This window comes from Marmota marmota, unplaced genomic scaffold (genome assembly GCF_001458135.2).
Source record: "Marmota marmota marmota unplaced genomic scaffold, marMar, whole genome shotgun sequence".
Taxonomy (NCBI): Eukaryota; Metazoa; Chordata; class Mammalia; order Rodentia; family Sciuridae; genus Marmota; species Marmota marmota.
This window is the reverse complement of record NW_025999968.1, coordinates 61,270,060-61,284,840: the sequence shown is the minus strand read 5'-3', so window position 1 is coordinate 61,284,840 and position 14,781 is coordinate 61,270,060. Positions and strand designations below refer to the sequence as shown.

Below are 14,781 nucleotides of genomic sequence, written 5' to 3'. Positions count from 1 at the left end.
CCACGGAAGCAGACGGCCCGTCGGGACAGCGCGTGTGTGGAGGGCTGTGCACCTGGAGAACTGCTCTGCCACCTGGGCCAGCACGCTCTGGGTTAGCTCTTCTCTCTCTGAAAACCAAAGAAGAAAGGCAGATGGAACACAGGCACAGGGAGCTGGAAGTCACCACGGGCCAGGCCTGGCACTGTGGCCAGGGGCTGCCGGGCGAGCTGCTGAGACGCGGGGCCTCCCGGCCAGCAACCCAGGCAGGCCTCTCTGGGCCTGGGGATCCCCTTCCTCCTGGACTGCCCCAGGCCCAGCCTGCTCCCACTGGTCCTCGGTGGAGTCCAGGCTGTCTCCAGGTGTCAGCACCAGCCACAGAGGCAGGCACCATGGGGCTCTGTAACGGGAGGCTTTCCTGAGTGCCCAGGCCCATTTATGGGGGCAATTACTCTGACGAAGCAAGTTCAAATGCAAGCTCAAGTGTAAAGCGTGGTGTTCTCCTGGCCGGCCTGCAGAGAGGAAGTAGGAGGGTGGAGTGATTTGTCCCCCGGCCGCCCGGTCTGTAAAACTGGGCTGGGTGGCTGGTTTTACAGGGCTCAGGTCCCGGGATGCCTGTAACCTGCCTCTTTTCCTGTTTCTTGACCAGTGCCATGCTGGAGACTCACGGCCAGGACTAGGTGCCCACAGGACTGTTCTTTTCAGCAACTCTGGGTTCTCGGGCAGGGAGAGGTCTCTTCCTGGTCCAAGTGTGCCATTCCTGTGTACCCTGAGCACTAACAGCCTCCGTGGCTCAGTCCTGAGTCCAGGTAAACTCCTTTGTTGGCTTGATGCTTAACTCTCCGTGTAAACAAAACAAGAGAAAACAAAACCACTCCAAACGAACAAGACCTAATACCCCAATTTGGCAATGGGGTTCCTATGCTGTGACCCAGTGTCTCATATGTAGGAAGTAATCATGAATGTCCACATCCCAATGTTATTTAAACAGTGAAAACCTAAAGGACTTATATGTCCATCAAATGGGATTGTGTAATCATGACATGAATGGAAGGGAAGATCTTGGAAAATGTTCCTATTATTGGAGTCTTAAAAATTAACGTGGTCATAGAGAATGATCCTATTTTTCAAAATATACTGGGGAGGATCCATTCCAAAGTAGCAACAGTGGTTACCCTTGGGTTGTAGGAGTTGTTACAAAGTTCATTCTTATTTTTGCTTCCCTATATCTTCTACATTTTGTATAATGAACATGTTAATTTCACAAAAAGAAAAAAATTTAAACCAATCAACTTAAATTCACCTCTTGAGACTCCATTGCTTCACCTGCCTACAGTAGACTCTCAGTTGTATGATCCCACACCCTGAGAGGACTGTGCAGACCTATGTCGCAGTGACTGTCTCTCAGTTACAGTGTGACCTCCTGGCACGGAGTTTACACTCACAGTGCAAACGCCCCTCGGGAAACCTGTTTGGATAGTGCCAGGACCCAGTGAAGCTGCTGGCCCTCTCTCCACATGCTCCCTGGCCTGCATGGTTGTGCCCTCTGGGCATCCCAGACCTCTAAGTATCAAGATCTTTACTTCCATGTGTGTCTCCCAACCCCAGAATGGGTGCCCAATACGTGGGTGGGTGAGATAGCCCGGGTCTCTCCAGATTTAGCATTCCGTGACTAAAAGAGAAGAGGAAAAAGTCTCTTGAAATTACAAGAGTAAAAACCCCATTCAGGAAACACTTCTAGAGCCACAGGTTGGGCTGCTGGCCGGTCCAAGGACTTGGCCTTCAAAAAGTCCCACACCTGCCAGAGAAGAAGAGTGGCGACCTCGGCAAGGCTCACATAGAGATCCACCGCCCCCGGGGTGAGCTGAGCATGGATTTGTATCACTTATTACAGGAAGAGCAACGTGTCACAGACGTTAAGATCAACCATCTCCAAGTCAAGATAGACTAGGAAGTCCATCCAGCGACGGGCATTCATGGACCCTCCCCAGCCACCGTTCTTGTCAGGTGTCTGTTGGGCACATGCCAGGGTGGGCCAGGATCCAGGCCGTGAGGACAAGCTCCACAAACTTAAAAGAACCGAAACCGTTCAGAGTGGACTCTCTGACCCCAGGAGCATTAAGATAAGAGGACAGTCTCCAAACAGAAACTAAACACACTCTAAATGATCCATGGGTCAAAGAGGAAGTCTCAGGGGAACACAACCATCAAGCCTTTGCCGCGGGACACACCGGAGCAGTGCTGGGAGGGGACCTGAGAGCACGGGAAATCTCCACCCGGCACTCCAAGACCCCTGAGAACCCACAGAGAGAAGAGCACGTGAAGCTCACGGCCATGAGCCAAAGCCTGGGTTCACTGGGAAGATCAACAAATCGACAAAATCCTCGCAAGTCAGACAGCGAGGGACGAAAGGGGCATCACGACCGACCCCGACACGGTGAGGACTGTAAGGGAGCACACAAACCTCCACAGACAGAGTGGGCTGGCTCCCCAAAAGGCACAAGTACAACTTAGCCAAGAAGAAAGGTAATCTGAGCAGCCTGCAACTATTAATGGAATCGGATTCATAATTAAAAAGCTCCTAAAAAAGAAATTCCCAGGCCCAGAGATTTCACTGGTGAATTCTACCAAATGTTTAAAGAATTAACACAATTCTAAACAATCTGTTCCGGGGGAAAAAAAAAAAAAAAAAAGGAGGGAACACTTCCAGATTCATCTTATGAAGCTAGTATTAGCCTGATTCCAAATCCACAAAGACCGACAACAGCGAAAGGACGACTTCAAACCAATTCCTCCGTGGACACACGGACACAAGGACATAAGGACACAACCACAAAAATGGTGACATTTTAGAAAACACAATTCAGCACTTCAAAAGCACCATGCAGGCTCAGGGGCAATCAGTGCAGGTGTGCAAGCCTGGCTCAGCGTTGGAACACCAGTGAGTGTGTCACCACAGAAAGGCACAGTGACACCAGTTAACTCATAAACCGACTTCCACCACGTTCCACCCATGGTTATGACTCTCAGAGAACTAGGGTCGGAGAGGGACTTCCTTAAGTTGGTAAAGAGGCGCCAACCACACCCCACTCAGCTGGCGTGACGTGGGGTGGGGCAGGCGGCCTGCCTCTGAGGGTGGCAGGGCCCAGGGCCCACCCCACCATTGTTCCACACAGTGCTGGAGGGTCCACCAGAGCAATCAGGCAAGACTCAAAAACAAAACTCATGAGCCAGAGGGAAGAGAAACGCTGCCCCTGTGTGCCAAGCACATGATCGTCTGTACAGCACATGCCAAGGAATCTCTGCCCAACCCTCTGAGGACCAGCAAGTGAGGTCAGCAAGGTCCCAGGATCAAAGGTACACAAGTCCCACTGTACTTACATACTAGCAAGGACCATGCAGACCCTGAGGAAAAACATGCAATATCATTTATAGTCCCCCAAAAGGAAGACAGGGCTGAGGTGTGAATCCAACAAAGCGCAAGAGAAGAAATCAAAGAAGTCACAAACACACAAGGCCTGGTCCGTTAACGGCTGGGAGACCCCACGGCACAGATGCTGACTCAATACAGCTTTAACAAAATTCCTACCAAGATCTTGGCAAGATTCTTTTTGCAGAAATAGACAAGATTATTCCAACATTTACATAGAAATACAGAAGAACTGGAACGACTGTGAAAGAGAAGATAAAGTGGGGGCATCAGTCCATTTGATTTCAAGACTTCTTTAAGGTAAAGTAGTCAAGACTGTGCAGTAGTGGAGGAAGGAGGCGGACGGACAGACACAAGGAGAACAGAAGACAGCAGAGAGCCCTGAATGGCATCACACAGGACTGACTGGTTAGTAAGGTGACAGGCACTCCCAGGAAGGAGGGACAGCCGTCCAAACCAAAGGGGCTGGAGGAACAGACATCCGCAGGCAGAAACTTCACAGTTTTACATAAAAATCAGTGCAATGGACCAGGGCTGCAAAACAGAAAACCATGATAAAACATTCAGGGACATGAACAGGAGAAAATCTTTAGAATATTGCGAGAGGCAGGTTCCTAGGTGTGATACCAAAAGCACCAGCCATAAAAGGAAACGTTGATAAATTGGACTTCATCAGAACACCAATTTTCATTCTGAGACAGGTGGTTAAGAGGATGAAAAGGCAAGCTACAGTCTGCTATGGATATGGAAGGAAACATTTCAAACCACCTGTTACGGTTTGGATGTGAAGTGACCCCCCCAAGACAGGTCGAAGCCTTGGTCTCCAGTGAAGCAGGGTTTGGAGTGAGTGGCTCCTGAAGGCTCGGCCTCATTCATCAGCTCCGGAAGATTCATAGCTGAATGAGAGCTGCTCCCAGCACCACGGAGTGAGTGGCTCTGCCCTCCACCCGCCCTCCTTCCGCCATGATGAGGTGCCCCAGGCACCAACGGAGGCAGCCAACCACAGACCCTGAGACCACGAACCAAAGCCAACCTTTCCTCCTTCAGCTGTTTCCAGGTGTTTGTCAGATGGTGAAAGGTTGCTAACACCCACACACCTGACAAGAAGGCCTGACTACAGAAACACGTCCACTGTCAAACTCAACAGTGGAAGACAAAACAACTCCATCTGCAAATGGGCAAGAGGCAGCGAGCTTGTCAGTGCAGACAGATGGAAGACAGGAGCGTGAGAAGATGCCGAGCGTCCGTCGCCACGAGGAAACGCACACTGCACCTGCAGCACGCTGCCACGGCACTCTCATCAAAATGCTAAGACAAAACCAGCACCAGCCCCCGTGGCGAGGAAGACCCAGGGGCGGGGGGGCCACTCATGCTCTGCTGCTGGGCAGGAGCGTGGTGCGGCTGCCCCAGAAAAGTTGGGTAGCTTCTTAAAAAGCCAAGCAGGCAACCACCCTATGTATGACCTCACAATTCACTCCTGCGGTTGCAGAGATAAAAATTTATGTTCACATTAACACCTGGACACCACGTTCCCAGCAGCTTGATTTGTAATAGCCCCGACTGGACAGAAGCCAGAGACTCTTCAAGGGTGAAAGGCTAAGTGAACTGTGGTCCACCCATAGAACACGGCTCAGCCATAAAAAGAAGTGAATTATCAATACAGAAACAGCGGCCGGCATGCCCGTGAGGATCATGGTGGGGGACCCAGCCTGGCCCCAGGGATCCCCTGCAGGACTGTACTCACAGGGCATTCTTGGAATGACACAATCAGGATCCGTGATCAGTGGCTGCCAGGGTTAAGGAGCAGGTGGGGCATAGAAAGGAAGTGGTGTGGCCTCAGCGCGCAGCAGGAGGGGTCCTGAGAGGAGGGAGCCATCTATGTCAGAACTGTCAGTGTCCAGAGTTGGTGTCACCGGGCCACAGCTGTGCCCGATGTTACCCCGGAGGAAACTGGGCAAAGACGGATGGGCTAGGTGAATAATAAACAGCCTTCCAAGAAAGAAAGCACTAGCCACGTGTTTGTTCTCCTGGCCGCATGCAAACCTGCAACTACCTCCAAACAAGTCCTCAGAACAGAAGGGACTTCCCCTAGGACTCTGGAGGTGGGACCCTTCCGTGTTCCATCATTCTGATGCCCGATTTCAACTTCCATCTCAAGTGCCGTCATGCATCGTGCCCTTCATCTGGTGCCTTCCTCCCCAGCTCAGCGCTGGGGGAAGTGTTAATGTTCTGGTTCTCTGCAAGGGCCCAGAAATAAAGCCAGTGGGAACACCCCCCAGAGGCCACCGCAGCTCCGCACAACAAGCTCCCTGGGCTGTCTCTTTCCAGACGGCAAAATCTGCATCTTTTTCCAGGAGAAAGGAGGGGAAAATGCTGGTGTGCACAAAGACCAACCACCCACACATCCATAAACAGAGCCTGGTCCGGAAGTGGGTGCCTCCCTCCCCCAGTCGCTGGAATTCCTGCAGTGGCCACTATTTCCTCCCGGTGGATTTCAGAACTTACAAATGAGCTGTGACTGGACGTGTGTGAAGTGCTCAGGACAGGCCCTGGCCCACGGGAAGCAACGTGACCTTCCCCGCCGTGGCGTCCTGACGGCCATCTCTCTAAGGCTTGCTGACAGTCACAGTTCTCCACCACATCCCCTCTTGCTTGTGCCACCCACCCTGGTGTGCTGTGGTCCTTGGGATGATGGGGGTGGGGGGCTGAGAGGCCCAGATCCTGCCGGCAATGTCCTGAAAGTGCTCTTTCCCTCTCCAGCACCTGGGAACCCTCAGGAGCCTGAAACCCCTGAATACGGGGGCAGCAGGTTTCAATTGCAATTGCTAGTCATTTGCCACCTTCTTGGCAAAATTACACCCTGCCAGCAAAATTTGCTATTGTGTATGATGCCTAGTGCTGTTTCCTAAATGCTGCATGATGTGTACTGATTTTTTTTCTTTTTTTTTTTTAAATCAAAGCATATTCAAGTGACTTGGCTTTGAGAATTTCTTAGCAGGTTTCAGAATAATCAGCAAAAGCCAGAGATTTTGGTAATTCGCAGCTGGGAAAGACTGGTCTTTGGAGTTCCTCTCAATCTCAAGGATTTTAAGTAAATGGGGAGAGAAGAAAAAAGAGCCTGGGGTCAGGGAGTCAGCCTTAACTGGCCCTGGTCAGGCAGATAAACACCAAGGAAGAGCAAGCTGACGCTCGTGGTGACTCATGCTTCCAAAGGAAACCATCCCAGGAGATCAGGCAGCGTACAGTCTGAAAGTGGCCTGGAGTCGGGGTGTCCTGTGGACTTCCAGGATGGACCGCTAGGCACCAGTGACTGTAACAAGGGTGAGATGTGACCTTCCAGACAATCCATCACGGCACAGGCTGAGGGAGGCTCGGGCACAGCCTCACGAGTCTGGCCTCCCTTCTGCTTATGTCTTAGCCACCTGTCCCCTCCTGTGAGGAGTGCCCACTGGGAGGGCAGTGGCAGCAGGGCTCCCCGTGCTACAGGAGAGGTGAGTTAGTTCAGGGCAACCTTGGGGGTGGCGAGTTGGGGTCCTGGCTTGAGGACGCTGCCACTCAGCCCAGCACCTGGGCACAGAAAAGGACCAAGGCAGGTGGAGCCAACTGAGTCCCTGGCCACTCTGAGGAGGGGTCTCTTGGGGCTGTCAGCTGAGGTTCCTGGACAGGATTCAGCCTGTGGGGGGCAGCGGGAAGGGCACTCTGCCCACGGTGCTTCCCCAGTGGTGTGACCGGCAGAGTCTGCCCTGCCCCCTGCAATGCCCACGGAGTGTCTGACTCCGCCTTGGCCTCCTGGATTTCAAGGAACCTGCCCTGCCTCACCCACTTCTTCCAGGAATTGTTTACCATCCTGAGTCTGCCCAGCGCAGAATGACCTACGGGTCTGCTCTGAGGGATCAACGGGAAAGCCTGCCCTTCCCACCAGAGACCGTGGCCGGAGGTGCTCCCTGGTGGGCCGGCCAGCTGACGGTGGCTCACCTTTCTGTCCTGTGCCACAGGGACAGCCACCTCAGTTGTTCTGTGCTCTGCTCGCCAAGCTGTTTGGACATTTACCTCCTCCCCTGGACAAGCGAAAACAAACCCGGCTCTGGGGATGCACTGACCCCAGCCTGGGCCTGAGGGCTGGAGACCCGGGGGTGCCAGCGTGGGCACGCACATGCGAGCCTTTGGCCCCGCAGCAGGGCAAGAACAGCACTCCACGGCCTGTGGCTGCTGCCCGGCGCCCTGCACGCCCATGCCCGTCTTCAGGCGGTTGGCGACCGTGGCCTGACCCACTGGGCTCAAGTCCACACCCTGCGGAGATGACACAAAGCACCAGGCTTCACCCGCTGTCTCCACCTGAAGCAGCAGAGTGGACACCAACATTCCCCTCGTGATCCAAGCTCAACACGCTTCCCACAGCAGCAAAAAGACATGAGCAACGCAGAAAACCCACGGCCCCTTTAGAAAGGGTGTCCTACGATTATTTTTGCATTAGGGGAAAACCCCCATGTACCTGGCCCCAAAGAGACTAGCTCTTCAGAGTCCCTGCAGAGAGGTCACCTATTTCTGCTCTTGCCAGCCCAGCCCAAGAACCAGGGCACTACCAAGGATGGCTGGTGGCCTCCTGTGGGTGGGGCTGGGGGTGTCACCCTCTTCCTGGGAGCCAAGAGGGGCTGGACTCACCTCCCATCCACGACTGCTCTCTCCCGGGCCCTGCGGCGCCCTCGAGCCAGCGGGGCGAGGACGTTCGAGTGCGGGGACAGTCATGGGCAGCTCACTGTTTATGGATGTCATAAAATGGACATTCAGAGCAGGAGGAGGACGCTTCCTTTACAGCCCGGGAGCACAATAAAGTTATATGATCAACAGTGACCTTGCCTGTTTCTTAAAGGCACAGGCCTCCGTCCGGTCTGTCCTGCTGAGAAGTCACCAGGTTGGTCAGCAGCCCAAGGATGACCTCAGATGGTCCATATTGCAGCCACACAGAGACAAGGAGGCAGGCAGAAGGCCCCTCGGCCCCGGACGCCCCTCCGTGAGGTTCCCGTGAGATTCACCTGCAGCTGCCTGTTGTTCGGACTCCCCGGCCTCGGGGCAGCGCTGGGCCAATGTCTCCTTGTGTTCTTGGAGAGGGGACTTTGGGGTTCTGCACAGCCTCGTCTGATTTCAGGCTGGGTGGGGGCAGTTTCTCCAAGCCCCTCCACTCCTGAGGGGCAGTCCCAGGCAGCTCAGGGGCTGGGCAGAGCCAGCACGCATGCCCCATCACTGACTTACCCACCGCAACCCGAGCTCTCTGCCCAGCCCTCTGTACCAATGGCCGTTCTAGGTGGTCTGTGTGTGCTGACTCAGTTAGACGTCCTCGTCCTGCAGTGGCTGCGGGACATTCAGAGAAGGCCAAGTCACAACTGTCCCGCTCCCCTCTGGGCTACAGAGCTGGGCCAGGGCGATATCTGTGCACCATCCTCCTCTTCAGGGGACGCAGGGCACCTTTCTCTGTGGCCCACAGTGCGATGACCTTCTGGGGCAGAAGATGTGGGTCTAACGTGCCCTGGAGCCTTTCCCAGAGGACTCTGACTTTGGTGACCAGCAGCCGGCCATCCATGCAGGTGGGACTCGTGTGCCACTGTCAGCTGTCACACTGTGGGAAAGTTTAATTGCTGTGAGGCCAAAGGAATCCACTCAGCTCACCTCCTGCGTCTGGGGCTTTGACCTCCTGTCAGATGACCCTCCAGGTCTAGTTCAGGAAGCATTCTGTCGGGATAACCAACCCAATAAATGAATCGATCGCCGTGCAAATGACAGGCTGTTTGCCAAAACGTACGAAGGACTGAGTCTGCGGTGCAAACCAGAGGCCACTGGACACCTGTGCCCCTGAACAGGCTGCACACGGTTGTGACATCTACAGCATGAGAAATTCTAAGAAGTAACCACTGATCACTGTCATAACAATGACGGAGGCAGCCGGCCACCCACTAAGCTCACGCTCGTGCGCAGGTGAAGCCTGGCGCGGCGGCCTAGGGCGGCCTGTCAGCTGTGGAACTCAAGCAGGAAGCCACAGGCTGGTGGGCTGAGGAGTCGGAGGGGAGTTGTAGGTTGTCCGAAAGGGGAATCTCCAAAGGAGGAAGCTGGGAGGGCCAAACCCTGAGCTGCCCAGGAGCAGGGAGCTCAGAGATTTCAGCTGCTGCCACTGTATGGTGACAAAAATCACAGTTAGTGCAGTCCTGTTAGAGGGGCTCAACCGGTGGAACCCCAGAAGTGTCATTTTAGAGATCTCCCCCAAAGAGACCAGCCCCCACAAGCTCAGGATGAGCAGTCAAAAATAATGAGTCTAGAACAAAACCCACATCCTTCAGAGAAAGAGGGCAAAACCTCGTCTCTCCAGGGCTACTCATAATGTTGGTGTACAACACAACAGACACGCAAAGAAATGGAAAACGTGACCCACGGTCACCAGAAAGTCACCCGACAGAAACTCCAGACGACCCCGAGGTTGAAATTAGCAGGCAGAGAGTTTAATGCAGCAGTTATAAATGTGTCCACAGACCCAGACAGAAGATGTAATAAACTAAACAGATGACGTTACCGAGAGAAACCTATGAATAAGAATCCGGCAAAATGTTTTAGGATTTTAAAACAGAATATCTGAAATGAAAAACCCACAGATGTGCTGACAGCAGTTTGGAATCAGCAGAAGAATCAGGGAAGTAGAGGACAGAGCAGTGGAAATCGCCAAATCCGAAGAGCAGAGAGGAAAAAAATTAATAAAAACAAAAGAAAACCCCCACAAAACCAGAGCCACAGTGACAGAGTGGTGACAGCAGGCTTCTAAGTGCCTGTGGTAGAGCCACAGAGGGAAAGGGCGGAGGGAAGGGTGCCGGACAGGTCAAATAAACAAGCCTGGAAATTCACAAGTTTGGGAAAACACAGATTTGTAGACCTCGGCCACTCGGCGAACACCCAGAGGGGAAGGGAGAGGGACCAGGTGCAGGACAGCACAGCTGACCAGCTGGGGCCCTGGGGTAAGTGGGAGAAGGCAGGGCAAGCAAGCGTGGACCAGACAGCCAGCTCCCCGGGGAAGAGGGCTGCACCCCCCCCCCCAGGGTTTCCCTGGGGGAGTTCCTGGAAATACAGGTGTGTGTACCCCGGGAAAGCAGAGAGTTTTAATATCTGAAAATCAAACCATATGATCAACTCACTGCATCAATAGAATGAAGTAGAAAACCAGTGACCATCCCAGTGGACGCAGAAAGAACGTACAACAGAGTCCAACACCTGCAATGACAAAGACCACTAGCCAACCAGGGCGGAAAGACACGTCCTCAGCATCTGAACACGTGCAGAGAACCGGAGTCGAGGAACACTCCCAGTTGGCGAGAGGACCGGAGGCCAACGCCGTCCGTCAGGGTGGAGGACAAGTGCAGCCCCAGGAAGGCAGCAGGCAGGTGTCTGCTCTCACGGCCCCGAGTCACTGGCGTCTGGGCAGGAGCCACAGTCAACAAGAAACACACGCCACGAAGATTGGAATGCAAGGATGACAACTGCCGTTGTTTCCAGAAGATAAGGTTGTCTCCATGGGAAACCCAGGAGTCTCTAGAACACCACTAGAGCTCACAGGAATCAGGCAAAGATCACAAGACTATGTGAATATGCACGTCTATTCTACTTTCATAATCTGGCAGCAATAGTGGAAAACTGACAAGATCCCATCTACAATAAAACCAGAAAGCAGATAATTCTTGGGAATAACTTTAATGAAGGATATACAAGACAACTATCCTAAAATCAGAAAGCTGGGAGAAGCGAAATAAGACCAGACGAGGGAGGTGGCACTGTGCTCATGAACTGGGGGTCTCTAGGATGCTGTCACCCCAAACCCAGGCACGTTGCAGGTCATGGGTGGCAAAGCCACAGAGCACCCTCACTCCCCCAGAAGTCGATGAGAGTGTTCTGACTTCAGAGTGAACAGAAAAGGGTCCATTTAACCAAAAGCAACAGAAAAGAGAGACAAATGTACTAGACTTACAGCAGCCCAGAGATGGAGCCAACGTGGAACTGGTGAATGGAGGAGACGGGACACAGGGTCCCCAAAGAGACCCACCCAGGAGAGACCACCAGTTTTCACAAAGGTGCCGGAGGTATTTCACAGGACAGGGAAAATCTCTTAGCAAGTGGTGTGTTAACACCGGATATACCCGGGGGAGAAGGAATGAGACCCCTATTCACAACACACTCAAGTGACTTGAAGTGATTACGGATTAAAATACAACAGCCTATAACTCTAAGTCTTCTAAAAATGTGCTTGGGGTAGAAAAAGTGGTTTGAGAGAAGTTGCATCTTCTAAGCATAAAAGAAAAACATGTTAGACGTCAACCAATTAAAATCCTCTGCTTATCCAGTGACCTCATTAAGAACACGGAAAAGGCAAGTCAGAAACTAGGAAAAATAGGTGCTATTTATGTATGTCTGACAAACGAATCATAACCAGAGCTTCCACAAACCAGTGATGAAAAGTGTTACAAAAAAGGAGCCAAGTATTTACAACAGACACTTCACAAACAAGACCTCTGAATGGCCAATAACCCTAAAAAATCATGCTCAAAATCATTAAGTCATTTGGGGAAAGCAAATTAAAATGCAACAAGGTATTAATCTTGCACCTACTAGAAAGATTGTTGCTTTTTTTTTTTTTTTGGTATGGGGGATTGAACTCAGGGGCACTTGACTACTAAGCCACATCCCCAGCCCTATTTTGTATTTTATTTAGAGAGAGGCTCTCACTGAGTTGCTTAGCACCTCACCGTTGCTGAGGCTGGATTTGAACTCGTGATCCTCCTGCCTCAGCCTTCAGAGCCACTGGGATTACAGGCATGTGTCAAACTGTCCCCAGCTAATATATATATTAGTCGTCGATAGGACTTGATCTATTTATTTATATGTGGTGCTGAGAATTGAACCCAGTGCCTCACACATGCTAGGCAAGTGCTCCCTCTGAGCTACAGCCCAGCCCCCTACTGGAAGTTTTAAATTAAAAAACCGAGATATCCTGTGTTGAGGGTTGCAGAACAGCATCCTCACTCAGGTACTGCTGGTGGGACATGAAGTGGTACAGCCATTTGGGAAACAGTCTGGCAGTTTCTTATGAGGTTGGACACATCCTTGCCCTATGCACCCGCAGTCTCACTCCTAGGTAGCACCCAAGATCAAGGGCGTCCACAGTGAGGCTTGTAAAGTGAGTCTGGCAGTAGAACCCAAATGGACGTGACTGGAAGGTCCATCCACACGAGAATGAGCAATTCGAATGGATGAATTAACACCATGATGCTAGGCAAAGACTCCAGACCCCAACACCAGAGTGCACCCATGGGAGGGTTCCACGTCTGCAAGTTCAAGAGCATCAGAACCACCTGTGGTGACAGGCCAGGAGGGAGGAGTCTGGGGTGATGTGGACTGACTTGGGGAGGTTCGGGGAAGCTTTCTAGGGTGATGCGTTGTGCTGTCTTGACTGGGGTGGTGGCTACGTGCATCACCCTGGGACCTGGGCATGTCACTTCAGCTGGACAGGATGCACGTGTGGGCATCCCACCTGGACCTCAAGAATGACCAGGGGCAGAGAGAACAGCTGGACTATGGGTGGCTTGAAGTTTGGATGTCATCGTTGTCACCAGACTGAGACACCAATTCCAGGAACCCTGGCTGCTGGGTGCCACCCACATCTTGGCAGCAGTGTGCTGAGAGTGCCGTCTTTGCTGGCTAGACCACCCTAAGGGAAGTGAAAACACACAATTCCAGAAATGGCTGGAATTTCATTGTGTACACTGCACCCCATTTGTTTTAAAAATAATGCAAGCATGGATGACTAAGTATATGCTTATGAAGCTTCCAGGCTTCAAAGCTTTGGAACGACATTGGTCTAAATATAGAAAACATTATTAAGAAACATTATTATTTCTCATAAACAACACATCTGTGCTCAAATCCAAGCCTTAACTTGACTTTCAAGCGAAAACAGCCCACACTGCATGTGTTGGTTGAGACCCTAGCAAGCTCCTCCCTATTAAAATCCTGCAATTCCAGAGAGACATAATTTTAGCCATTCAATAATGCCCCCTGGGTCACCTGAAACGATAGCCACCATTTATTAGCACTTACCAAGTGGCAGGCCCTTGCTAAGCATTTTGCATAAATTACTTCATTTGTCCTCTTAAGAACACACAGTGAGTGTATTATGATTCCTATTTTACAAGGGAGATTGAAGCTCCGAGCAGAGAAGTAGCTTTCCGGAGGCTGTTCCATCCAGCTGATGAATGAACGAGCCTCTGGGGGCACCCTTTGCTCTTCCATCCCCTTTCCAAGTCTAAGCTCTACTTTGGCTTCCTCAAAAGCCGACCTGGAGACAGGCAGCTGGGAAGTGAGTGTATCTGGAGGCACCCCCAGGAAGCCCTGGGAGGGGTGGGCACTGGGACAAGGAGGGAAGAGACTCAGGAGGCAGTGAACGCACAGGTGACAGCCCATTGTTCCAGGGTTCCTCTGAACACCTGCACAGATGACATCAGAGAACCGTACCCCTCGGGATGGGAGACCAGGTGTTTGTCCATCAGCTCCTCCCCCTGGGGACATCCGTGTAGGGGCAGTAACTGCCCAGACTTCTGGTTTGTCCTGAGGAAGTCCTCAGCAGGGGACTCGGGTGGAGGAGGGAGCCACAGGGGGATATGGGGACTGTCTCCCCAAGCTCAGGGACCTCAGGATGGGATCAACAGCATCTTGAATGCCAGCTGTGAGCCTCCAGCCCTTCCCTTCTCTGTGGCTGGACTTGAAAAAAATTGATATCTTACTTAACCCAATACATCTCAAAACATTTCATTTTCAGTGTGTACTGTTCGCACAAAGATCTGCACACTAATGTCCACAGCAGCGTCGTTCACAATGGCTCCCCATGGAAACAGCCCAAATGCCCATCAGGTGAAGAGTGACGAGGACCAAGTGACACAGCCGCTATGAAGCATCCGTCAGCCATAAACGGGAAGGGAAGACGCTGCAGGCGCTACTCGATGAGCCTTGAAAACACCAGGCGTGGGAGGAGCTGCCACAGCTTGTGCTGGACGGAATGTGCAGAAGAGGAAATCCAGAGACAGCAGTGGGGGCGGGGGAACTGGGGCGAAGGTGACGGGCATCGCTGTTAATGGGTGGAGGCCTTCTTTTAGAGGTGATGGAAAAAAGTGAATATACTAAAAACTACTGAGTACGTACAAAGGTGGCTTCTCTGTTATGCAGATCATGTCTAAGAAATAAAAAACCAGAGTCAACAATCATGGCGTATCTCCACCCTTTTTTTATGCTAAGTCTTCAAAGCTCAGTGTGTTCTACACTCAGAGAGCCTGTGGGGCCCTCCTGGCCGAATG

The 14,781-nt window shown here is 52.1% G+C and overlaps 1 protein-coding gene and 1 long non-coding RNA gene across 7 annotated transcripts in view; one reads left to right on the top strand and one right to left on the bottom strand.

Moving 5' to 3' along the window:
• The window catches only part of Pde9a (phosphodiesterase 9A), a 56,551-nt gene that overhangs the window by 26,613 nt on the left and 15,157 nt on the right, over nt 1-14,781 (bottom strand). For 3 of the 6 annotated variants that reach the window (XM_015478806.2, XM_015478807.2, XM_048803726.1), the window contains exon 4: nt 53-107. The exons of 1 other annotated variant lie outside the window; for it this stretch is intronic. In XM_015478806.2, the coding sequence (XP_015334292.1) occupies nt 53-107 (55 nt within the window). Of the gene's footprint in view, nt 1-52; nt 108-8,068; nt 9,556-14,781 lie in introns of those variants that run through there. 2 more of the 6 variants (XM_048803727.1, XM_048803729.1) reach the window with 2 other exon arrangements.
• Nucleotides 20-14,688, top strand: LOC125616979. The gene is made up of 2 exons (XR_007347824.1): nt 20-785; nt 14,250-14,688. It is a non-coding gene; the product is annotated as an uncharacterized LOC125616979 (long non-coding RNA).